Source organism: Opisthocomus hoazin, chromosome 20, assembly GCF_030867145.1.
Source record: "Opisthocomus hoazin isolate bOpiHoa1 chromosome 20, bOpiHoa1.hap1, whole genome shotgun sequence".
Lineage (NCBI taxonomy): Eukaryota > Metazoa > Chordata > Aves > Opisthocomiformes > Opisthocomidae > Opisthocomus > Opisthocomus hoazin.
This window is the reverse complement of record NC_134433.1, coordinates 7,967,771-7,992,131: the sequence shown is the minus strand read 5'-3', so window position 1 is coordinate 7,992,131 and position 24,361 is coordinate 7,967,771. Positions and strand designations below refer to the sequence as shown.

General features: G+C 51.1%; 2 protein-coding genes across 4 annotated transcripts in view; both read left to right on the top strand.

The window, feature by feature from the left end:
- Positions 1 to 10,137, top strand: part of GTF2I (general transcription factor IIi) — a 79,386-nt gene extending 69,249 nt beyond the window's left edge. For all 3 annotated transcript variants that reach the window (XM_075440562.1, XM_075440561.1, XM_075440560.1), the window contains 6 exons: positions 562 to 745; positions 1,735 to 1,763; positions 3,209 to 3,274; positions 4,646 to 4,684; positions 7,254 to 7,328; positions 9,045 to 10,137. In XM_075440562.1, coding sequence (XP_075296677.1) covers positions 562 to 745; positions 1,735 to 1,763; positions 3,209 to 3,274; positions 4,646 to 4,684; positions 7,254 to 7,312 — 377 coding nt within the window. In that variant the 3' untranslated portion in view covers positions 7,313 to 7,328; positions 9,045 to 10,137. The remainder of the gene's footprint in view (positions 1 to 561; positions 746 to 1,734; positions 1,764 to 3,208; positions 3,275 to 4,645; positions 4,685 to 7,253; positions 7,329 to 9,044) is intronic.
- A 4,318-nt stretch (positions 10,138 to 14,455) lies between these two features.
- On the top strand, positions 14,456 to 23,031 carry NCF1 (neutrophil cytosolic factor 1). Its single transcript, XM_009937204.2, has 11 exons — positions 14,456 to 14,661; positions 15,132 to 15,212; positions 15,529 to 15,604; positions 16,753 to 16,918; positions 17,045 to 17,100; positions 17,667 to 17,789; positions 18,293 to 18,400; positions 19,211 to 19,328; positions 20,137 to 20,244; positions 21,793 to 21,935; positions 22,574 to 23,031. Exons 1-11 carry the CDS (start codon positions 14,590 to 14,592, stop codon positions 22,690 to 22,692), a joined length of 1,170 nt encoding a protein of 389 aa, XP_009935506.2. The 5' UTR covers positions 14,456 to 14,589; the 3' UTR covers positions 22,693 to 23,031.
- Positions 23,032 to 24,361: the final 1,330 nt, after the last annotated feature.

The following is a 24,361-nucleotide window of genomic DNA, read 5'->3' as shown; positions in this document are numbered from 1 at the left end:
GCACCCGGTTTCTTTCTGTGTAAACATGGATAAAATATTTATTTTGCTGGCAAACCGTGATTCTTCTTAAGGCTTCATAGTCCTGACCTCTGAATACTTGGGACTAGAGTAATTTTTGAAATGTAACTTAACCTTTTTGCTGTGTGTAGCTTGTTTTATTTTTGCTTTGGAATTGCAATTTCACCTGAGTTTCTTGACCTGAAAGTCCTTCACTAGTGCTGTGTTGAATTGCTTTTCGTGCACATTGCAGGAAATGCTTTCTTTTCCTTCATGTTGCTATTTCCTTAGATATCCTGTTCTATGCCTTGTTTAGTGAAACAGAATCTTTATGTGGTGAGCTGTCAGCATTGTAACTAACGCTCCAGTAGTAATGTTAGTGAGTGAAATCCAAAACATCTAACTCTGTAGTGGTTTAATTGTCAAGTGGATTTTCATAGTTTCAAATCTGATGGAAAGCTTGGGTTTGCATTTAGTTTCTTAATTGTCTGGGGACATTTTCTTCAGTGCAGCCATACATATGTATATATGTACTTGAAAATAAACATGACCTCTCTCACTTAGGTGAAGCCATTGGTATGAATTTTCCTGTGAAAGTCCCATACAGAAAAATCACTATTAACCCTGGCTGCGTGGTGGTGGACGGGATGCCTCCTGGCGTGGCGTTTAAAGCTCCCAGTTACCTGGAAATCAGCTCAATGAGGAAGATTTTGGAATCGGCAGAGTTTATCAAATTTACTGTCATTCGGTACGTAGTTGCCATTGATGACGTACGGATTGTACAGATGTTGTCAGGACAGCCCTGTAGCTTGAGTAAGTTGAGATTCAAAAGCATGAAAGTTGCAGTTCATCTTTAAATAGCGGAAGGTGTTGGCTCCTTTGGATAACAGTGTGTCGGGTCAAATGAAGCCCAGGTCTTCATAACATGAATGAAGATGGAAACTCTTTGGAGGACATGACCGATTTAGCACGACAAAGGGCAAGTTACTGATACTGCATGTTACAGCAAGTTGTCCTTTGAGCTTCACTAATAGTGTTGCTATTAATATTTTTAAGTATTTCAGTTGTGTTAAGATTCCTGAGGTGAGGTAAGGTCTTTGATAAATGTTTTTTTCTCCACAAAATAAGTTTATTCAGAATATTTAAAAATACAGTATTGTCCAATTACTATATAAGTGAATTTTATTTGAGTATATTTGCCTAGACATATGTATACACACATGTATATACAAAGTATGTTTGTATGCATGAAGCCAGATAGATGAAATTTGCAGTCATACTAAGAAGGAGTTCAGGATTTGAAAATAAAAACGTACCAGTTTTTCTAACTTCTTAAATAATAGATTCCTTCACAGGAGTGTAAAAGCTTTGGTTTCTTTAGAGAGAGAGGAATTTATTAAATATGATTTTACTCAAGAGTCTGAATTCTCAACCCTCAGTCATGAAGCATTGTAACTGAAAGGACTCTTGCTTGGTACGTTTTGTTTAACTGAGGTCTGACGAAGAGCTGACTCCCTTGTTAATTAGCTGTGACTGAGGGAAGGATGTAGATCTTTCTGTGTATCTTACTTTTCAGAATGCTAGTGAGCAAATGACAGTTCCTTCTGTTTTGTTCAACTTTCTGTTCATTTTTTAGCATGACCTTTGTTATGAACCATTAGGTGAGGCTGCCATGGGAGGGAGACCCCGTGCAGTAGATTTTAGAATTGGTAATTTTTTTTTTTTTTTTTTAAACAGACCATTTCCAGGACTTGTGATTAACAATCGTAAGTATTTATGAAACACTGATGGCAAATGTATTTTTGTAACTTACCAAGATTAGTTTTCAACATTTCAGCTTACTGGCAGAGGCTTCACAGTGGTTGTGTGCATAACTCTCTTGTCTGTGTCTGTCTCTCTAAGATTTCCTCAGTGAACATGCGTGTGCATTTAACTTGAGAGCGGTGTGATAAATTTACTGAACAATATAAGATTAGCATTAACTTTGGTATGAAAATGCAAGATACTGATTTTGTATTTTTCAGCTGCAGAGTGCCAAAAAGATTTAGGACCCTGACTGAGCCACAGACTTACATGGGAGTGCCTACATTTTAGGTTCGGATCCATCACAGCAGCAGCTGATAAGCAAGAACTTTCCAGTAGCTGCCCAACTGTGTTCCAGTGAAAAATTCTGCATTCTGCTGAGACTGTAACAGTTTAGAGAGGCAGAGTGTAATTACCTGAAGTGTCACGGCCAGTTTGGCCATGTTAATGAAATCGTTTGGGAGGGGGAAGAAAAGTCTTAGTATTTTCAATTGCTTAAAAGAGTTGTGACCTGGTTTTTTAGATCTTATATAAAAGAGAAAAAATAAACTGCAAAACACTGTCATTACAGTGTCCCTTGTATCATGTTCTTTCTGAGCCAGTGTCAGATTAGCTAATTCAGAGGCCGAATAATCTACTGTCGTTAGTTTGGGCTTCCCCATCCTGAGCCTTAGCGACCCAGCATTCGTTCATTTGCAGCCAGCCACCAGTATATTCCAGGTAACATGCTGAGCTCTATGAACTGCAAGTATGAAGCATTCTCAGGAAGAGATTACAGCTAGTAACTCACACTGACCTGCTCACCAGTCCTAGGCACGCCTTCTTAGGTGGGAAAGAGATCCCTTTGTAAGAGGGAACCTTCCAGGCAGATAAATGTGTAATAGCATTTCCAGAGAATGGAGTTAGACAGGAAATAATCTGTTAAACTGTTGTCTGTCCAGCATAACTGTCAGCTTGTGTTGGGACTGAGGCTAGCTGAAACGCAGAGTAAGAATAAAAGAGATATCTGATCATCTTCCGTCACTGCAGGAGCAGATTGGTCATTGAACATGTGATTTTTGTGCTGTGTCCGTGTTCATTAATTAAGATCAGAATGATCTGATACTGATAGATACCGAGAAGAATGATTGAAAGGCTCTGAGCCTGCTGCTTATGTAGGTGTGATGCTTTATGCTTGTTCTGAAGAACATGTGAGAACTTGCAAGCAAATTTTTGGTGCTTGCAGACGAGATAGAGAATGTGTTTTTCTGTAACAAAAAGTACTGAACTGCAGCTCAATCGCAAGTGTTAGTAACCTGTTCATGTGACAAGTTTCAGGATTTGCAGATTCAAGAAGTAAGATTGCCCTTGTGTTGCATGTGGGACCATTTTCATTGTGAAGTTAAACAGTGATCATGTCTAATCTTAGAGCTGATGGAAAAGGCTGAAGCAGAAGCAGCGCCAACAGCACCAGCAGCAGCAGCAGTACCACCAGGTGATGTAGAGCGTGACGCGTGTTCTTGCGGGAGGGGTAGGGTGTGGAGTTCTCGATCTTATTGGCAGCTGATATTAGTAGTCAAGTCCTGGGTATGCGCTGCTCATGATGAGCCATTTTATTTTAACAGATGGTATGCGACGTTGACTTTTATAGCTATTAAATATTCATAAATTAATAGAAAGAGCCATTGCTTCCTTCAAGCTGTGTCATTGGCGTGTTCCTTGATTTGATTTTTGCAGATAAGTGAGCTGAAAAGAAGGATTAGTAGGGGCAATATATAAAGCCGATTCAGTATCCATTTATTGATGTCTGCTTAATTCAAAGTATGTGCATGTCTACGCCAGACAGATGTTCAGCCAAGTGAAGTTTCCCTGTGTAACATGTCAGAACCTGGAATGGGGTCTTTCTGGAATTTCTACTCACTGCACAGCTCTGTAACCCCTGTTAGAGTGTGTCTAGGCTGCACGCACATCACCTGTCTTAATCTGAGTGGAGGACTTGGCTTTATGCTATGAGTAGCTAAAGAAAATGTAGTGGAGCAACTTCTTTTAGACCCAGTGTAGTTTCTGAATGTTCACAGACCTTTTAAAAATGTGTATCCCAAGTTGGTATAGTGCAGGAAAGACTTTTCCAATTGACTGAATAAACTGTTGCTCAAGGAAACTGGGAAACTAAGAGAAAATGTTCGATAAACATTTTAAGAGTAAAGGACACTTGTATGGTGGAAACAATGACAAAGGAAACTGCTGGCTCCTCTCTTTACATTTGGAGGTGGTGGAAGGGAGGAAAACAGCTCCTGATGGTCAGTGAACTTGCCGCAGTCTGTCTGTCTTTAGCACTGTTGAACAGGTTAAATGGCTTTCCCAGCACCTCTCCGTCCATAATCCATCAACACAGATAATAGAAAAATTGTTATGGAAGCAGGTGCTCTGTTCTGCACCTTCCCACTCTCCCCCAAAATACATGTGCTCACCATTGAACACAATATGAACCTGAAGTGGTGACTTTCTTTTTAAATACAGTTTTATATTTAGCAGTTTGAGTAAAGGTGGTCTAAACTTGGTATTTTCTGTGCAAGTGCACATTGTGTTCTGCTGGGGCTTGGTGATGTGTCTGCCACAGTGAACCATCCTCAGAAGAGAAAGTGTTAGTGTAGTGTAATAAATGTTTGAGTATTTTTTTGTATTTTGCTGCAGACTCTATAGATATACACATTTATGTCAGACAAAAATATTTGAGTCTGATCATAAGGGAAAAAATGAGACTTGTTTTCAGGGGAAACTTAATTTCCCTAATTTTTCTAAGATACTTATATGATATTGTTGAAACTGTATTCATATTAATGTGACTATATTTTTTTCGTTTAAGAGCCAGCTGAACCAAGCCAAGTAGAAGTATCTGTAGGAGGTAAGTGTTTGTCTTCACTTATCAACAGATATTTTAAAGTAAGTTTGGACAAAGTTACATCTTCTTTTTAAAGACAGCAGGTCAATCAAAACAACAAAAATAGGGCTTTTATTGGTTCCCAGGACATTTTTGCATCTGTATTAATATCTTGCTGCATCCTGTGAAAAATACTCTACAGCAAAAGTTATTATTTAAATAATTTTACAGAGGAGTTTTATGAATTGTTGTTCTTGGTTGGTGAGTCATGACTATATATAGGCTTTGAGGGATTGCTCATATCCTGAGCGATGCGTCTAGCTACTCAGTGTGGTCGTTTCCACAGTTTATGCAAGTGAATGATTGCCGTCATCGGGAAATTTGAATGCCATATTGGCCTCAATATACTGTGTTAGGGAGAGGGAGTATTGTTGTTCTTCCAGAACTTAAGCTCTGAAAAAGATCCAACTTTCCCTTTGTCCAAGAATGTGCTGGAGTTGTATCTTTTTCAGATGTTGATGTATGTGAGACCAAGGAAGCTGTAGATCTTCCACCCACCCTGTGCTTTTGCACGGTCTTCAGAGCATTAGGCACACTGCAGTGACCTGAGAATTGGGATGCTGGTGTCTGCTGTGTGCTCTGGGCCTGTGAACGCTGCCGCGGCCACAGCCCCGGCTTGGCAGCATGGCCCTGGGCAGCGGCGGCTGCCGCTGGCGTGGCCGGCACAGGGGTCCGGGGTGCTGTGAGTTTGACGGGGCGCTGCCGTCGTGCCTGGTGGTGCTGAGCGGGGCTCTCCAGTGGGTCAGCAGCAGTGTGACAGCAAAGTAGCCAGCTGCGCTGGGATGGAGGCTGCTGTGCATCAGCACTCGGCATCTTGAAACTTGAGTTCGTTCCCCAGTCCTGCGTAGATTCCCCCAAAAGAGAAAGCAGCAAGTTGCAGCACTCCCATTCTTGTGTATCCTTTTCCAGGGAAATGCCCTTTCCAGACTCCGTTGCTTCAGTTTCCCTGGCATGTCCCTGAACTCGGAGAGCAGCCAACATGCTCAGCCAGAACTGCTGCTGCAAGCTCAGTTACAGGTCCACTCAGTGCTATGAGTAGGTCTGTGTCAGAGTGTAGATCAGTCCTGTTGCAGTGTTTTAGACAAAAAGCAGGCAAGTGTTAGAGTCACAGAAGAGCTGAGCTGCAGATTGTTGGAAGCTGAAACATCAAATGTCTTTATAATGCCAAAACTATGTGGGATCAGTGGAACTGTTAGATGATAGAGAGATGGTTGTTCCTGAACACCCTGGTGTGGAGGAAGTCTAGCTATGGGCCTCCAAAGTGACGGGTTTGAATTTGTCATTCAAAGCTGGATTTAAACCCAGTTATCAGAGGAATGACCTTGAGAAAAGGCATGCAATTGCTGTACAGCTCAAAATCGCTTCAGAACTAGGCTGGAAGGTGTAAAATGATCATGTGGTGAAATGGCTTGGCTTTGTAGTGATGAATTACTCTAACCTCGAACCTTCCAACCAGCTTCAGTGAAAAACCCAATTTCCTTCCAACCTCGTATTCTCTGTTTATAAAAAGAACAAAATCAAGCTCTGGGTCATATAGGCAATGCTATGCAGGCACGAGTTTTCTTTGATTTACCTCCAGGCATCCCTGTGAAGAAGAAAAAGCAAAGATTCTGTAATGAAGTCTCCTGGAAATTGAGAAAAATCATATCAAAAGATGATGAATGCTTTAGCTAACAAGATAAAATTTCTTTATCTCTTTTTTTTTTTTAAGCATATCATAATGCCTTTCTGTGTGATTCTGTGCATTGTAGAAGAAAAATTAGCTAGGGTCAAAATTTGTTTTGGACAGATTGAAATATAATAATGCAAAAGCTAGTATTGAGAAGAGAAGCAGTCCTACATATGTGGACAAAAAAATCTGAAAAACAGTGCTATGAAAGCAAGAGTTTGTGCAATGAATGATAATCTGATAACTAATCCAGAAGGCATGACTTGGGCACAAGTAGGCTCAGATGCTGTTAGCTAGCTTTGGAAGACAGCGGCTTAAAAAACGTGAAGCTGTGCCTGGAGCATCTGAAGTCATGGGCTGCAGCCTTGCCTGTGACTGTCTGCGAAGCTCCAGCCCGCGCTGCCCACCCGATGGGGTGTGTGGAGGGTGGGAGCGTGCTGGGACTGACAAGGGGGAGGGAGGAGCACTGAAGAGCGGCAGGCACACCAAGACATAATAAATCTGATGTTTTCTCCCTGGTTATATGTTGTTTCTTTTCTGGACTCCATTCCTTTCTTGCCCGGTGAGTATTTCAGCTACATAAAAAGCATTTTTAAGTTTCATACATTTTTAATACCAATTTTTGTTTCTGTTCTTTAAAAATTAGAGTTCTCTAGGATCCCAGGCTGCTTTACATTGAAGTGAATATGGTAATTTCCGCAGAATCAGATTGTTGTGAATATGTTTTTATTTATCATTAATAGTTTAAAAGGATAAATTGATGCTTTTCAATTTTCGTAATTTTTACATATTAAGTACAACAATAACAACAAAATTGGTTGGAAAGTTCCCTTTTTGCTTCATTCATTACTGCTTTTTCAACAGATATTACAGAAACAGAAGAAAAATCTCAAATAAAGCAAGAACCAGACCCAACGTGGTAGACCTCATCAGTACTGGGTAAAAGAACTTAGTGTTTCTTGAAGTCAGCATCTGTCAAAGAATAACGTTTGTGTATTGTGGGGTGGGGAGAAGAGGGCTGAGATACAGGACAGAATGCCAGGAGGTGCCAGTCCTATACCTGTGAGTTACTTTGTCTCAGTTCTCACCTGTAAAGTGTAGGATGTTTTCACTACGTTGTCTAAGCACAATGTAAAGCACACTGTGTTCAAATCTGTGAGGCAGTCAGGAAAATGCAGCCTATAAATAAAAATGGATGGTGGTAATTACATACCTCAGAGGCAGAGTAAATGAAAGCTTAGGGAATCAGCGTTTACGAAGAGCTCTGACATGGTCGTGTGGAAGAGCAGCATTATTCTTGGTAAAGCCTATATATTTCCAAATGGTAATTCGGCACGAAAGCTCTTCACTATGATTGCAGTATTGTCTAAGCTTGGGACACTTGGTAAAGCTATTAGCTGTGATCACAAACCAGCTTCCTGTAATTTTTTTTTTTCTTTTCTGTTAACTTTTATGAAAAGCTTATTTTAGTTTATGATGCAAAAATGTCCGAATCTTTCTCTTACGCTATTTTTAGCTTCACTCATTCCTAACAATGACATTTTGGTGGAGGTGGAGAGCAGTGCTAGTGATGCTATCACGTCCCCATATAGAAAACACTGACCTATGTGGTTGTGACTCTTTGTGCTTCGTTCAGAGTAAATGGCAATTTTAAGCTATCACAGTGCTGTAGTACTCTCCCATTTCAGTTTTTTTATAATATTCCAAACCAAATATTTTCCTCATTGTATAGTGTTTGATATTTTAGCAATTTGATTTGATTGATGTGAAGTTAGATGCAGTTGCTTAGTATACTCGAGCTGTAACCTGTCTAGGTTTAGTAAGGAAAAGAGGTGAAAGAGCCCAGAGATGAAAACGTCTGTGTACTGTTCAGATTCTGAGGGCACGGATGGGCAATCGGCAAAACCAAGCCCTGGCTCTTCACTGCCGCTGGCCTGAGCAGCGGAGAGCAGTAACGCGGTGTGCCCCGGCACGGAGCAGTGCCTGGGGAGCCTGGGGCCGCGGGGTGCACTCGGCACCATCCACCCTGCTGGAGACAAGGGCAGCCTTGGCCGTGGCCCTGCGGCCGTGCCACACGAGCACAGCCTGGAGCGCGGCGGGCGGTGGCAGGATGAGGGACTGAAGGGACAAATCCAGAAGTGATATGGTAGAAACTGGCAGAGACTGATACCAGCTGTCTGTGCCCGGAGAATTATACATACAGCAGTAGTCTTCCTAATAAATCGGTGAAGTCTGCTTTGGAATTATTTGTCATAATACTGAACATGGCAGGAGAAAATATGCGAAAGAAAAAGTTTTGAGTTGTCATGGGGAGCACCTCACCCTGCGGAGGTATAAAAATCTGTCTCACTTGTCCGTTAAAAGTCACGGAAATTTTGGCTGAGCAATGGCTGCACAATTTGGTGCTGCAGTGGTCAGATTTTTAGATGCTTTAGGCCATCCACTGAAGTTATACTAAAGCAAATATTTGATCTAAATTCTCACAGAGACCACTCAAGCGCACATTTAATCTTATATTTGAGAGCAATATTCAGCTTCTGCATGCTTTCTGAATCTAGGCCGAAAGAACTCAGGAAGGCAGTGCAAGCTACTCATTTATAAGAAGATACAGAGCTGCAATGGAACTAACTCACCTTTGTAATTTTTCTTATCTAGTCAGAAGCATCCAGTTCTGTGAAGAGCCTGCCGGGACTGTCTTGAGCTGTGTAATATAACTGTATAAGAGAAGTACCTTCTATACAAACCCTTTTTGTACTTTTAGATAGAAATGTCTACTTTTTCAGCAGTTCTGTGAATTGACTTATAGCAAAGAATGACTGTAGATTTGGACTGGTTGGTTTTACTTTGGAATATATTATAAGGACTAAATTTGGTGCAGCAATGCTGGGGAGATGGCAGGGATGAAAATCAACAGGGACTTAACAGAGGCCATCTACATTTCCCAATAAAGCTGAATTTCACCATACCTGAATGCATCTCAGCTTTTGTAATGAAGAAGAAATTCCTGCAAGTAGTTCAGTTTGTTAGTTTTACTTTGGAAAAAAAAATCATGACTTTTTGGTTCTTACTCCTTTAACGGCTGATTGGACAATAGTATCTGTATATTTGAACTAATTTTTCGGATGATATCTATCACAATTCATATGTTTTTCATAAATAAAAGATAAACTGGTTCACTTGGCCGTTAGTACGCATTAATGAGATGGACTGTGAAATGGTCACTGTTTCAGTGTGTGGATTAGGAACCAATTTAAATTAAACCCTGTTACAGTTTGTTCCATTAATTCAAAGTAGTAACTGCATGTTTTATCTGAATATCACGTGGTTTATATATGATGGGTCTGGTTTTGCAGTCCTAACGTAGGCAAAACTCGTGTGGACCTGTGAGAGAGCTTTTCTCCTGGAGGCTGTGGGGAATGCCCTTCTGTTCCTCGAGAACTAGCTGTGGAAACGTATGCTACGAGCTGCTGTAAGTCCTACTGTGTCAAAAGCTAGGTCCCCTGTAGTCCTGGTTACGCCCCACATCATGTAAGAAACTCATGTGCGCATTTTTTTTTTTTTAAAGTTTCACAAATCGTAAGAGATGTAAAGTTCTGCCTATATGATAATCTCTGTAGAGAAGATACAGATTATTGTAAAGGTTTCTCTTTTATTGGCATGAGTTTGGGATGACTGCGTTACGCACAAATGGTAAACCTTCTTCCCTGATTCAGAAATAAAGACCTTTCTGCTGGTTTTCATGACTGTCCATGCGGTATACGTTTACGTATTTTACAACAAACCAAGTTGTAGCAGTGACTCTGTAGGCAGGCAGACCTGCGCAGCACAGTTACTCACTCCAGCAAAGGGAGTAAGTTCCGGTCATGCCTTTCAGGCAGAAATCCAGCTCCGGGTGGGTGAGGTTGTTGTATCCTCAAGGAAAATTTTGAACCCTTAAATTCAGTTGGATACAGTGTCTGTTCCTTGGGAGCAACTTGAAATTCAGCAGATGAGTTCAGAGCAGCCCCTGCTCTGTCATTCTGGAGCAAGGGATTGCTGTAGGACGCGTGCTTGCCTTTTTGCAGTTGCTCCGTGCAGATCTAGGTGCTCCCACTGAAATACTTGGACCTTGTGCTGTTGGTGTCTGGAGGAGCAGGGTTAGCTCCATGCCAAGTCATTTCGAAAACACTCGTCCCGGTTGTACCTTCCAGCTCTGCAGGTGGGAACCGGCGGTGACCGATGCCGTGCTGCCCTCCTGCCTCGGCACGCGGCCGCTCTCCTGGTCCCACGGCGATGAGCCCGGTGACTGCTTACGTGTTAGCTCTCAGCGGTGTGGGTGCTGTCCCGAGTCATAACCACAGACGCATTTCACTGCTGATTACTGTAATAATGTGCTCAGTTAACGGGCCTCCATAAATAGGTTGTGAGCAGGGCAGCGGCCAGTTTTGCTGCTAGAAATGTTCGCAATGGGGAAATGAGTTCACGCAGCTTTCCCTCGGCTTTCAGCTGCGTCTCGGCTTCCCCTTTTGAAAAAGCAGAAGGATGGTCCATCCCTTCTTTGCTCTCAGCTGTCTTGAGGAGGCACTTTTCGCCCAGCTGCCTGCCCAGCAAGGCTGTGTATTGCTGACGGAGTCGTTCGTGCTCACTCAAAATGAGGGCGAGGCATCATAGCAAAAGAACTGTGAAAATAAGCAATTCCAGGCTGCTGCCTTGTCACACGTGCGACAGCGGAGCGTGGACATCCTGCAGCGTCGCATGCGGGAGCTGAAGGGAAATGAGGGGAAAACTGATGCCGTGGTTTTACTAGAAGGGCTTACTGGAAGGACTGGAGCCCATACGTGCGGCTGGGAGTTCGGGTGCTGGGGTGTGCTGTGTCCATCCCGCGGCTGGGCTGGCAGCCATGCTGTGCCAGCCTGCCACCCCGAGGTCTCCTTTTGGTCTCAGGCATTTGGAGTTCTATCCAGTAGAGGGAAATTAGACTGATAAAATAATTGCACCAATATTTATACCTTCAAAATATCAATTTTATATTAAAAAAATTATCTATCTCTATGTATAGGCCTAACAGGTAGCAGACTTTTAAGATGTTGACTGTATATGAAAATCTCACTCATTTCCAAACTAGCAATACATGAGGTGTGTCACTCTTCGGGTATTGAGTGACAACACCCTAAAAAGCCTTGCCTGTACTAATAATCAAGTAAATAAATAGAATTCCAACAACTTACCAGAGCTATGACTATTTCTTTGTTCCAGCAGAGAAGTTTTGTGGTGATCTATTCCCTGTGTTTTACAGAACTTTAAAAGCCCATCCTGTGCCGTGGGCCAGCTCCTTGCTCTCAGACAGGAGTTTTGGATCCAAACCGTGCGGGCTCCAGGGTGTCGGTGGTGGAGCCGGCCGTTCCTCGGGCACGGCACCGCGGCTTTGCTCACAGCGGTGACCGCTGGATGTCAGGTGAGGTCCAGCACCTCTGCCGTGCAGCTGCTGGCCAGGGTATTTCCCTTGGGATCTGAAGCTTCCCACGTACACAATTAGAAGCCTTTCTCCTGCATTTCTGTTCACATCTGTCCTGTCCGCAGCAGAGCGTTAAGGGAGCAAGCAGGCTGGTGTTTCAGTGATTTTGCACCAGCTGTTAGAGCACGCAGGACTGTTCACACACAGCAATTTGCCATCAGTGACATAAGCAAGGCCTCCCTTGCCTTTGGATTGAATTAAGCTTAAATTTAAACTACTAAAAAAATTAAAAATTACATGTTGAACAAAATCAGGGTGGCATTCCTTTCTTCAGCTTGTGTTCTAGGAGGTGTTGGTACTAGTTTTGGGTGGAGCACTAGAGAAGAGGATAGTCCGTTCGCCTGAGAAACTCTAAACCTCCAGCGCTTCGTCTCCAGTAGCCTGTCGCCCGAAGTCCCGCGCGTGCCGTTCTCGCTCCAAAGCAGCAGCGCGGTGCTGCAAAGCACTGCTGCCGGCGCTCGGTCTGGAGGCCGGTGGAGGTTCTCCATCTCTCTCCAAACCGGTCCTGCATGCAGGTGCCAGCCTTGTTTCCCAAAACACGAATCGGCTCATGAACTCCATAAACCCACCTGGTTTCCCAGGTGGGTCACTCACTCCTCCAAGAATGTTCTCCTGCAGTTCTGCTGCTTGGCGCCTAGGAACCGTGGGGCAGCTGGGGGTTGCGTCTCGCATTTCATTTCTCACGTCGCAAGATCAGGAATGAGGAAACAAGAAGAATTATTTGCATGAAGTGGTTTCCAGTAATGCACTGGCTGTGAAGCAGTTTTAAATTTAGTGTAAACAATTACGAAATTAGTTTTCATGACACATTTTGCAGTGGTTCTGCATAAGGAGCAGCATTCTGGCTATTAACGGGATCCAGCCAGCCCTGGAGGTATCTTTTTTAATATTACTGGCTGTGTAATTTTGTCTTGCATACGGGGAAGTCCCCGTGTTAAAATAATAAGAAACCAAATTTAAATAACCATGTTTCTAATCTCCGCAGCTACAAAGCACCACACCTGAGGTTCAGAGGGCAGCAACGGTTAGTGTTTGGGGTTTCTAATCCAGCCAGAGCAAGCTTTTCTCTTTACAGCGAAGAAGAGCACCAGGGCTGACCCCGTGCTGTGGTTTGCTGCTGATGGTCAGCAGGGAGGACCTCTCTTCACTCCGCTGGTGGTTTGGGGCTGCTCCCTGCCCGGAGCGGGGACGCAGGTGCTGCCTCCTGACCAAGATGTCTTTGCTCCTGGTGGAGCATGGGTCTGGGCTTGCTCTGAGGACCAGCTCGTGGTAAGATGTTGGTCTGCTGAGGACATGAGCTGCACCTGGAGGGGGTCGGGGACAGGGCTGAGGGCTCGTGGCCGGCGGGAGCTGGGGTCTGTCGGGAGCATCCGATGTCTCGAGCATCCCGGCTCCGTCGGGACAGCCCAGCACTGGCACCCGTCGTAATCGAGGGTGCCCTTGCTGGGGAGCCTTTTGGTGGCGGGTTTTGGGGAAGCTGCGGGTCACTGGAAGGAAGCGGTGCTGCAAGGGCAGGAGCCTGCGCCGTGCCCCCAGCTTCCCCGCCGCCCCGGGAGCGCGGAGCAGTCTCCAGCCGTGCAGGGGATGGTTCTGCCGTCCCTGGGCTCAGGGAGCTGTCGCGGTTTAACCCGGCAGCTGGCAACCAGGCACCAGACAGCCGCTCGCTCACCCCTCCCCTTCCCCCAGCAGGAGGGGGAAGAGGAACAAACAACAGGGGAAACTCGTGGGTTGAGATAAAAACAGCATAATCAGGCAACAAAAGAGATACTAATAGTACTGCTAATAATGATAAACATGCAAAATAAACTATATACAATACAATTTTCTCACCACCTGATGACTGATTCGCAGCCAGTCCCCGAGCAGAGATCACTGAACCCAGAAATTGCAGGTTTTGAGAATTTTGCAAAACTCCGCGAAAAGACTGAACTCCTGGAAAAGATCGAACTCCCAGACGAGGGAGGATTAGAGCTCATGGGAAAGAGAGGAGCTGATCTCTGCCCCTCAGCCAAGCCCCATTCATAAGCTGAGCATGATGGCTACAGTATGGAATATTGCCGTGGCCAGCCTGGCCCTGCCTGGCTGTGCTCCCTCCCTGCTCCTGCACAGGCTGCGCCTCAGCTCAACGCGAGAAGCTGGAAAAAGTTCTTGATTTCATAGCAACAACAGGAAACATCAATGTTACCAACATTCTTCTCATACTAAATCCAGAACACAGCAGCTACTGGGAGGAAAATTAACACTATCGCAACTGAAACCAGGACAGGAGTGCGTTACGTGCTTCATCCAGCCCCTCCAGCGCTGCTCAGAAGGTGAAGGCTCCTCTGGTTGCCGCTGCCACGGTACTTGTCTGCCTCTGCCCCTCTGCCAAAGGGGTCTGCAGCACCCTGTGCCATCGCGGGGAGCGTCGGTGGTCAGTGGGGCCGCTTGGCTGTCAGGGCAGCCGGCCCTGGCCCTCCCCGTCCTCTGATTTCAGAGGTGCCTCCCTCCAGGGCATCCCCGAGGCTGGAGGGGCCGGGCTGGAGACTCCCCACGGGAAGCACCCACTCAATACAAACCACAGCGGGTGAACAGTTACGGGCGCGATCGCAGCAGGACTTCCCCTTTCCCGCGGGCTTTAGCGGCGACGCGGAGCCGTGCGAAGGCAGCGCGGAGGAGAGGACGCCCGGGGAGGCAGGAGCAGGGACGCCGCGGCTGGGAGCAGCGATGGGGGATGCCTTCATCCGGCACATCGAGCTGCTGGGCTACGAGAAAAGGTTTTTCCCCAGCCAGCACTATGTGAGTACGCGGCGACCGTCTGCCAAGCTCGCAGCGAGGGCTGGCGGGGGTAAAAAGCCTGACCAGCTTATTTCTGTAGATAAATGTGATCAAGGGCCTGAGCGTCCTTTTTTCAGGGGGAGGTTGTGGTGGGTGGCATGAGCTGGAAGCAGCCAGGGGCTAAAATGTCCTGAACACGCAAGATGTTGGGCACCTCCTTTGCAAGCCGTTGGTTACTTCGCAGGCTTGGAAAGGGCTTTTCCTGCTTTGATTTCTGCCTGCCTGCGTGTTTCTGTCCCTTCTCTGTCCCTGCCGAGCTTCCCTAGCACCCAGCTCACTCGCTGCCCGGGCAGAGCTGCTCGCCTTGGGGTGGTGGAAGACAAACAGGCAGTTTATCTGAGATGGAAACATGCACAAAGCTCCCGCGGTCTTCGGCTGCAGCGGGGTCCCGCTGGCCCGCAGAGCTCCAGCGCCTCTGCTTTGCTCCTCAGGTCTACATGTTCCTGGTGAAGTGGAACGACCTCTCTGAGAAGGTTGTCTACCGCCGGTTTACGGAGATGTACGAATTCCACGTGAGTCCTGGGGTGGGCACCGGCCCCCAGCCAGGGCGTGGGGTGGGGAAAAAGAGGAGGGCGAATTCCAGCTGAAATTGCCCCAAAACAAACCTGGCTCAAAAGAGGCTCTGGGGTCCCTGTGCTTCAATCTCCTTCGCCCCTTGAAGTGGGGAGCCCCTGGCTCTGCTCCCCGGTGTCGGGCGCGGGGTCCAGCCAGGACGTGCCAGCAGGCAGCGGGGCGAGAACTGGGAAGGGGGGAAATGCAGGCCAGGGACTGGGTGCTCCGGGGGTCCCCAGTGCCACCCTGACAGCTGTGCCTGGCTCTGCTCCGCAGAAAGCGCTGAAGGAGATGTTCCCCATTGAATCCGGGGACATCAACATGGAGAGCCGGATCATCCCGCACTTGCCAGGTGAGGGGCAGGCGCTGGGCCTGGCGGGGGGCGAACACAAATTGCGGCTGTTGGGAAATTCCCCCGCGGGCTGAGCTCTGCCGGCTGCCTCGAGCGCAGGTGCTGGGTGCGATTTCTGTTCCTGCCCACTGGGCTTGAAATCAAAACACCAGGAAGGTCTGAGCAGCAGCCGTGGCTTCTCCCAGCACTCACTAGCCCCACAGACCCCATCGCTGCTCCCTGGGGATGCTCCCTGGAGTGGTCTGGCTTTGGGGAGGCTGAGCAGAGCTGAGCTGAGCCGAGCCCTCCGTTGGTGACACCGTCACTGGGATCGGTGTTACGGCCCTTGTGGCAACACAGATATTTTGTAAGAGGAAGCAATGCAATACGTCTTCAACGACAGGGAATGAACTCCTGATCCAAAGAGCTGACGGTTTGTCCCCAGGCATGGTGCAGGTCAGCAGAATTCCCCCTTTTATTTAATTTCCTGCTTCAAAGGCATCAGGAAGGAGCGTGAAAAATAGCTGCGGGTTGTGGTTGACGCCTCTCAAGGAGAAGAAAACCTGCACCACGCAGCAGTGCGGGTACCACGCCCGGGGGGTCTCGCCTCGGGGCCAGACTAACACCGCCGTGCCGGGACACTGCGCGCTGCCATGACCGTGCCAGGAGTGTTCGGAGCATCCCGGTCCCGCCTGGGGAACCGAAAGCGCTGGGGATGCGGCAGGCGTCCGACTGCTGCGGGGGGTGCAGGGCTGCAGCTGCCCGCCCGCGCGGACCCCAACATGGGGGTCAGCACTGCTGCGGGTCAGGGTCACCAGCGGCGTTTTGGAGCCCTGGCCGGGTGGACAGAGGGACACGCGTGGTCCCCTGAGCCCCTCCTTGCTTTGAGTCCCTCGCTGCGTTTGTGGCCCAGCAGCTGGGCTTAGTCTGAGCATGGACGTGGGAGCTATCCCGTAACGGAAAGGGGCTTCAACGGGGTCTTTTCTGGGCCTCCACGAGCTCTGCAAGGGGATGAGCCCGGCTGCGCAGCGCTCTCCTCCACCATGCAGCCGGGCAGCACCCTGGGGCCAAATCCATTCGTTTTCAGGGCAGGAGTAATGATTCAGAGCAGCCTGCTGGGAAATTCGTAAAAACGGGGCACTCTGTCTGCTTTTTCCCCTCTCCTCCAGCCCCGAAGTGGTTCGACGGGCAGCGCTCGACCCAGAACAGGCAGGGCACGCTGGCTGAGTACTGCTACGCACTGGTCAACCTGCCCCACAAGATCTCCCGGTGCCTGCATGTGGTCAACTTCTTCAAGGTCCGTCCCGACGACATGAACCCCGTCACGGACAGCCAGTGAGTCCGGCCGCGCGCCGCTTTGGGGCAAACCCTGCGGCCCCGGGCGCTGGCAGCAGCCCGCGGGGAGGGCAGCGCTGCTGGCAGCGAGGGGGTCAGCACCGAGCTTTGCTCTGACCTCTCTAGGATGAAGAAGCCTGAGGTCTTCCTCCTGCCAAAGGATGCCAAGAAAACCCTCACCGGTAAGAGGCCTTGGAGGGGTGCAAGCGGCTGCCTCAGCGGCAGCGAAGCCTGACTAGGAGAGGGACAGCCATCCCACAGCAGGTGCCATCACCCAGAGCATGGTCTCCATGCCAGAGCTGCAGCTGGGAGGAAACCACAGCCTCGGGGGGAATGAGTTGCTGTCCTGGGACAGGGGAGGTTTAGATTGGATATTAGGAAAAATTTCTTTACTGAAAGAAAAGAAGTGTTGGAACAGGCTGCCCAGGGAGGTGGTGGAGTCCCCACCCCTGGAGGGGTTCAAAAAAACGTGTAGATGTGGCACTTCAGGACATGGTTTAGCAGGCATGGGGGTGTTGGGTTGACAGTTGGACTTGATGATCTTAGAGGTCTTTTCCAACCTTTATGACTCTATGAAACCACAGCCCTGGGGGGAATGAGTCCCTGTCCTGGTATCCAGCTGTTTTGGGACCAGAAGAGGCTGGGAGGGCACTTTGGGCTGTCCTGGGGCTGCTTTTGGCCTGCCTGGAGCAGCGTATTTCTGTGCCGGGGGCCGGGAGAGGGAAGGTCTCTCACTTCTCCCCCACAGACATCACGGGCCCCATAGTCCTGCAAACCTACCGAGCCGTCGCTGACTATGAGAAGAGCTCCACATCCGAGATGGCTCTAAAAGCTGGGGACATGGTAGACGTCGTGGAGAAGAGCGAGAGCGGTACGTGTCTGTTCCTCCAGAGAGCCCCCAAGGGCCAGCCCCCTCCTGGCCACCATCTCAGAGGGAACTGGGACTGCCCTTGCATCTCATGCCCAAACGCAGCGTGCGAGGTTGTTACGCCGGTGCGCGGGTTAGAGGGTAGGCGGCTGCATCAGGGTCTCCTGATAGAGAGGAGAAGCTCAGAGCAAACGCAACCAGTGGCACCGAACCTCTTGGTGCTTCCTGCTCCCTTGGGACATGTTTCACACTCACATGGAGCCACATGATGGTCGGTTTTGGCCGGGGAGCGTGTGGGGAAATCCTAGAAAACCCTGCAACCCCCTCGCATGCCTCAGCCTGTGAGGTTTCCTGATTGCGCCATGTAAATAGAGACCAGCCCCGGCGCCGTCCCTGCTGCCCACGCCACACGGATGCCCCCAGCCAGGGACAGACCTGATGCTGGTGGCCCCGCAGTGCCCCCCCCCAGCACCCTCTGCTCTTTCCCACGGCTGCTTTCATTGCAGGGTGGTGGTTTTGCCAGTTGAAGAATAAACGGGGCTGGGTGCCAGCTGCCTATCTGGAGCCGATGGATGGTCCTGATGAGTCTGAAGAGCAGGAGCCCAACTACGCAGGTAAAATGTTGGGGTAACCAGGGTGTGCACCAGGGCACATCCTGCTGCAGCTCTCCCCTGGGATGGTTCATTGCAAGGCCCCACTTGGGCAGTCCACACTGAGTGGGACCACTGGGTGGGGAGATGCTGCTGTAGGAGCTGCCAGGAGGGATAAATCTCTTGGTTCGGTGCCTCAGCGTCGGCCTCAGGAGCTCCCCATGACCTGCAGCTCAGCACTAGGTGCTTGTGTCAGCTGGTCAGCGTTGCACGTCTTCATCCCGTGGCTGCCCAGAGCCAGCTGGGTGCGCGCCGAGTTGCTGGGTTAGCACAGGAGCACGGCGCAGCGTCCGAACCGAGGTGCCGGCTTTCCCAGCGCGTGGCTGCTGCGCTGTCCTTGCCAGCCCCCGCATCGCCCCGCCGGGACAGCGGGGCCGGGAGCATGGAGCAGAGGGAGCACCCTGCAGACTCCCGCTGATTGCTCCCCGCGCTTCGTCTTTGTGGTTTTCAAAACGTTGCAACAGACTCTATTAGCACAACACTTCCTTCTTCCTCTTTTAATCACCCAAATGATAAACACGCTCTTCAGCAGGGGTAGGTGCACTTCCACAGCTTGCATCCACCAGCTGTCTCCTGGAGAGATGCTGGGATGAGCCATGGCCACCAGCAAGGCTGGGGGAAGTCCAAATTCAAACTTGGAGACCTGGAGCACCCTGGGCCTTGCCTAAAACACTGGGCAGATGTTCCAGTACTTCCACTGCTCGGTGGCTGGAGGGGCTGAGCCCCATCCCTGGGGCTGCAGCACGCAACCCACTGTCCCCATTTTGTGCACAGGCGAGCACTACATTGTCCAGAAAAGCTACACAGCTGTGGAGGAGGACGAGCTGACCCTCAAGGAAGGTGATACCATTGAAGTGATCCACAAGCTCCTTGACGGCTGGTGGGTCATCAGGTGAGAGGCGCCAAGGACCGAGCAGGCGAGGGGGATCGCGGCAGAGGGGAGGGATGAGCCAGCCACGGAGCGTTTGGTGCCGCTGCCCAGCGCTGCCTTGTGCCAGGGCTGCCAAAGGGTTGGCTTTGCCAGATGTTAAACCTCTCGGCTGGGGCTTCCTGTGCTGGGGACTTTAGAGCTATCCAGGACGGAGGCAGACGGAAAAAATAATGTATCTGTTCTTTTGCCTCTAAGTTTTCTGGCACATTTTGCTGTGCAAAACCTCAGCTTTCATCCCAGCCCTGGGCTGCCCTGCGAACTGGGGCTCTCCCAAGGCGAACCCCCGCAGTGCTGGTGCTCTGGGGAGTCCCAGGCTGCACGGTCGCAGCAGGACGCGCCGTGGCCGCATCCTCCTGCCCAGCCTGTGCCCAGGCGAGCGGCCCAGGAGCATCTCCGGGCGTTTGCAAGTGTGCTGGGCTGGATGGGGAGATGGGCTGGGGACCAGGGGAGTCCCCTTAGCACACGGCAGCAGGGGGGCTGGCAGGGGGCCCTGAGCGATGCTTCAGGAGCAAAACCCCCAGGGGAGACAACAGGAGCTGGTGAGACCCTGAAAGCTGTGAGCCATTGCTCTGTCTGCTGCCTGCTTGCTACTCAAGGCACGCTTCCAGGGAGCACCGCGGGCACGTGAGGTCTGGGGGGACAGTCAAAGCCCCCTTCTCTGCAAGCCACGTGAGAAATCACCCACCCAGCACCGGCTGGGGACAGGCGTGAGGAGGTGCAGGCTGCAGAGCCTCCGCTGCAAGTGATGCTGCTTCGTGTTGCGCTGCAGGAAGGATGAAACCACGGGTTATTACCCCTCCATGTACCTGCAGAAGGCCGGGGAGGCGAACGCCCCCGTGAAGAGCGAGCTGCGGAACTGGAGAGCCCCCCCGCGAAGGTAGGAGAAGCCCTGGCTAGGGGAGAGGAGCACGGAAGCTCTTCTTCCAGGGGGGTGAAACGAAACCAGTCGTTTGTGGTGTCCCTTGCTTGCCCTGGGAAGGAGGAACGGCCCAGGAGAGCTACGAGGAGGGCAGAGCGAGCCCAGGAGGCAGATCCTGCGGGGCTGCGGCAGAAACAGCCCTGTGCTCCCCGGTTCCGCGGGCGCAGACGCACCCCGGCACGGCCGACGCGGGGCTGCGCGCTCCCTCCCCCGGCAGCCCCGCCAGCCGGGCGCGTTTCTCCTTGGCCTGCTGCAAAGTTTCTTTTCTGGGCTAATCTCGTCTGATTTTCAGATTGGCCTTTTTCGTATTTCCTAAGCGCATCCGCTGAATCCGCGAGAAGCGAGGAGGGATTCGACTAATCAGAGCTGCCAAATGGCCTAATCTGATGGGGGGATTTGAGCTAATGGAAGGGATTTTATTTTGATGAAAAAGATAAAAAGCAATAATAACTCATTAATTCCTGCAAAGAAAGCTGCTAGGAAGGGCAGAGCTTGCCGATATCTTTTTTCCCCTACAAGAAGTCACGGCAGCCTTGCTATAAAATCTCTCCAAATCCAGCTCTGCTGGAGCACGGATGGAGTGCGAGACAGCGTAAAATGGCCCAGAGCCAGGTGTCTGAGCGCAGTGCTGCCCGCTGATACCATCGGGGGAGGCAAGGTGGCCTGTCCCAAGGACGTGGTGACTGCTGTCCCCAGGCTGAGCCCTGTCGCAGGGGAGGTGACCTGCTGCTGCGGGCAGGAGCTTTGCTTGGGGACGTGCTCAAACCCAGGAGAGGATCGGGTGGGCATGGCAAGGGGCCACTGCCTCGAGCAGAGCAGGAGGACGATGCCATGGGATGGGTGTCAGGAGCCACGTAGCTCCACGCCTGCCTGGGTTCCCCCGTGGCAGCGTGCTGCCGCACAGCCCCAGTCTGCTCAGCCTTCCACTTCTCTCAGCCGTTTCTCCGCTGTGGGTCCAGCACCACGCGTCCGGGTGCACACCGACACGCACCCCGCGCTCTGCTCCCCCGACCCTTGGGCGCTGGGGAGCTGTGCCAAACACCACACCAGGGATCACGGTGTTGCAGCCAGTATCGATGCTGTATGTCCGTCTGTCCGTCCAAGAGCTGTCGATCACTTCTAGGGCTTCCTTGAGCTCAGCTGGATGAGCCTTGTGCCCGCCTTGTCCTTCCAGCCTTGTGCCCACGCTACCTCACCATCCCCATCATTGCTTTCCAGGCGTGTGCTCGGGCTTGACCCTTCAGACTTTGCTTCCGAAGCCCGCTCCGGCTGCCTCCTGACGCGCTGCACATCACGCCTCGCCCACGGCCGCCCTCGAGGGCCGGCATCCACCCGCTGCCTTCCTGGGCAGAGCAGATACTGGGTTTGGGCGAGGCGGAGGAGGTGGCACGGGCTCCGGCTGCAGCAGGTCCAACGGAGGCAGGGCCGGGGAAATCCTCCGAGAAAGTGTGAGGCGTGAGAGCTGCCGGCATGGAAACTGAAAGTTTTGTTTCTGGCTCACTGCAGATCCACCATCCGGAACGCGAAGAGCATCCACAAGCAGAGCCGGAAGCAGATCAGCCAGGAGACCTACAGGAGGAACAGCAAGAAGTACATCCAGAGCCGGAGGAACATGAAGGAAAAATTCCAGAACAAGGCCAATGTCATCAGTACGTCTCAGCAGGGCCTTTGCCCTGGACATGGGCTGAGGTCCCACAGGCACGGCCCCTGCCCTGCAGCGCTGGTTGCCGGAGCAGGACAGCGCGTGGAGGTCACACCTTGACTGTCCACCCTGCTCCTATGGCAAAAGCATGCGCAGGGAGGTGTTTCTTCTCGATCAGGTTTCTTACCTCCAGGTGTAGGTCTGACGGAGAAGGAGCAGAACATGGTCCTGGTGGGAGCCCACATCTAGGACCTGTGCTCTGCCCTGGGCACCTAACCTCATGGGTGCTGCTGTTCCCATTACCATATCACACACGTTAGCTATCAGCCAAGCACCTAGAGGGAGGAGGTGCATGAAGGAGGAGGTTGGAACTGAGGTGGATGGTTTAGATTTGGTAATCCCCGTGACGGACCCATGACTTTCCCAAGGGAGAGCAGCTCCTCCTGCGGACTGGAGCTGGGCTCCCTGCTGAGCAGAGCTCCCAGCCGGGTGCCAGTGGGCTCAAACTACCACAGCGACCTCCAGTGAGACAGGAGGAGAGGCAGGAGGCTTGGTGGCCATTACATAGGAAATCTTTGAAAGTTCACATGAAGGTGTGGGGTGCTGGAGAGCTCTGACCCATCTGTATGTCTGCTTTACCTGCAGTTGAGAAAAACGAGCAAGAGGACAACAAGCCCAAGGCTCAGCCTGCTGTTCCTCCCCGTCCCAGCAAAGACCTCATCCTGAACCGCTGTACTGAGAGCACCCGGAGCAAGATCCTGTGAGCCCTCTGCCTCCGCACCAGCCACCCAATGCTTCATCTTCACCAGCTCCTGCGCAGCCGGGGCTTGGAGCCAGACCGGGGGGTCCCAGTGGCTCTGGCATCTGCTGCAAGCCCCGAGGGGCTGCCGGCCGGCTAGGCACAGCCCAGCGCCCGTCTTCATCCACCGGCACGGCGAGCCCACGACATCCCAATGGCACAGTGACGAGAGCCCTGGTCCCGCTCCACCGGCTGCTGGGGGGCCAAGGCCTCCACAGCCAGTGGGGACCCCTTGCCGCTAGACCCCCCTTTATCCCCTATTTGTATTTTGAATGATTTTGTGGTTTTCACCAGTAAAGGAGAGACAGTGTGTAGATATATTTCAACACCTGCCGGGAGAGCTGGTCAGTGCTTATGGCGGGGAGCAGCCCAGCGACATGGCGGCAGGAAAGGCGTTTCTCCCCGGGGTAGGGGGGGATTGGGCAATGGGCTCTTGCGAAAGAAAGACGCCGGCGGGGAGGAAATGTGGTTGTGGGGGCGAGAGGACATCGGCTTCCTCCTGGAAGGCGTCCGCTCCGCTCGCTTTGTGGAAGGCGAGGGCTGAGGGGAGGGGGATGTGGTGTTGGCAGGGGTGGGGGCTGCAAGCGGGGCGTGAGGGGCGAGCGGCTCCCCGAGGCTGCGGGCGCTGGTCCCTCTGGCTGCCCCGGGGCGGGACGCTGTGTCGGGACTCCGTGTCAGGGGGCCGGCGACCATCACAGCAGGGCCAGCATGGTGGGATGGGGCGGCTCTGCAGCAGGGAGCGTGGAGTGAGGGCTGGGTGCCATCACCGCTGGCCCCACTGCCGCCATGCCAGGGTTTGGGTCCAGGTCTGGGTGTAGGGTTTGTTACCTTGATGACATACATTTAGATATATTTTAATAAGGCAAACTAATAGTTAAGAATAAGGTGATAATTTTAGGATAGTTAGTAACTCATGAAAAAGTATTTGCGTAGCATCAGCACTCCAGATAAGGAACATCTCATGGTTACCGACTTGCTCAACAAAGGGCACGCATCCGCTGTGGGGCTGTGAAACAGGGAGCTGGCGAGAAAAACAAGAACTCAGGTGTCCTCGGTTGGCACATGACCATAAGAGGACAAAAAGAGCAGGGGTCTCGTGCCCCAGACAGCTGCCAGAGACCCTCTGAGACCCCCACGCAGATGTGGGTGACTTTGCTGGCCCAGCACAATCCGCAGCCGACCCTCCGTGCACAGCACAAGGAACCTGCGTTAGACAGCTGGGGTAACTGTACCAGGTGGAGCTTTCTGCAGCGTTTGTGTGGGAACACCCGGTGATGGATCCCGGTGGGTGCGCTTGGCGTGGGGAGATCTCCCGCCTCGCGCCCTGCGCAGGATAAAAACCTCTCCTCTCTACCCACACGGTGTGTGCTTCGGGGGTTCTTTTCGGTTTCAGGTGATGGGCTGGAGCTGGGGCTGCAGCTGGGTTTAGGTTTGGGTCTGGGTCTGGCTTTTGGGTGGAGACTGGCTAGGTGTGGGTGCGGGTCTGGGTCCGGGTCCAGTTCCGGGCCTGGGACCAGGTGTGGGTCCGGGTGCGGGTGTGGGTCTGGGTTAGAATCTAATTGCGGGCCCGGGTGCGGCTCTGCGTCCGGGTCTCGGTTCAGATTTAGATCCAGATCCGGTCCGCAGCGGGGCGG

Bases quoted from the DNA above. Each gene is read 5' to 3' on its own strand.
- NCF1 (XM_009937204.2), top strand. From the start codon at position 14,590: ATGGGGGATGCCTTCATCCGGCACATCGAGCTGCTGGGCTACGAGAAA. The intron at 17,790-18,292 runs GTACGTGTCTGT...CTTTCATTGCAG, and splicing joins CGTGGAGAAGAGCGAGAGCG to GGTGGTGGTTTTGCCAGTTG. The intron at 19,329-20,136 runs GTGAGAGGCGCC...GTTGCGCTGCAG, and splicing joins GACGGCTGGTGGGTCATCAG to GAAGGATGAAACCACGGGTT.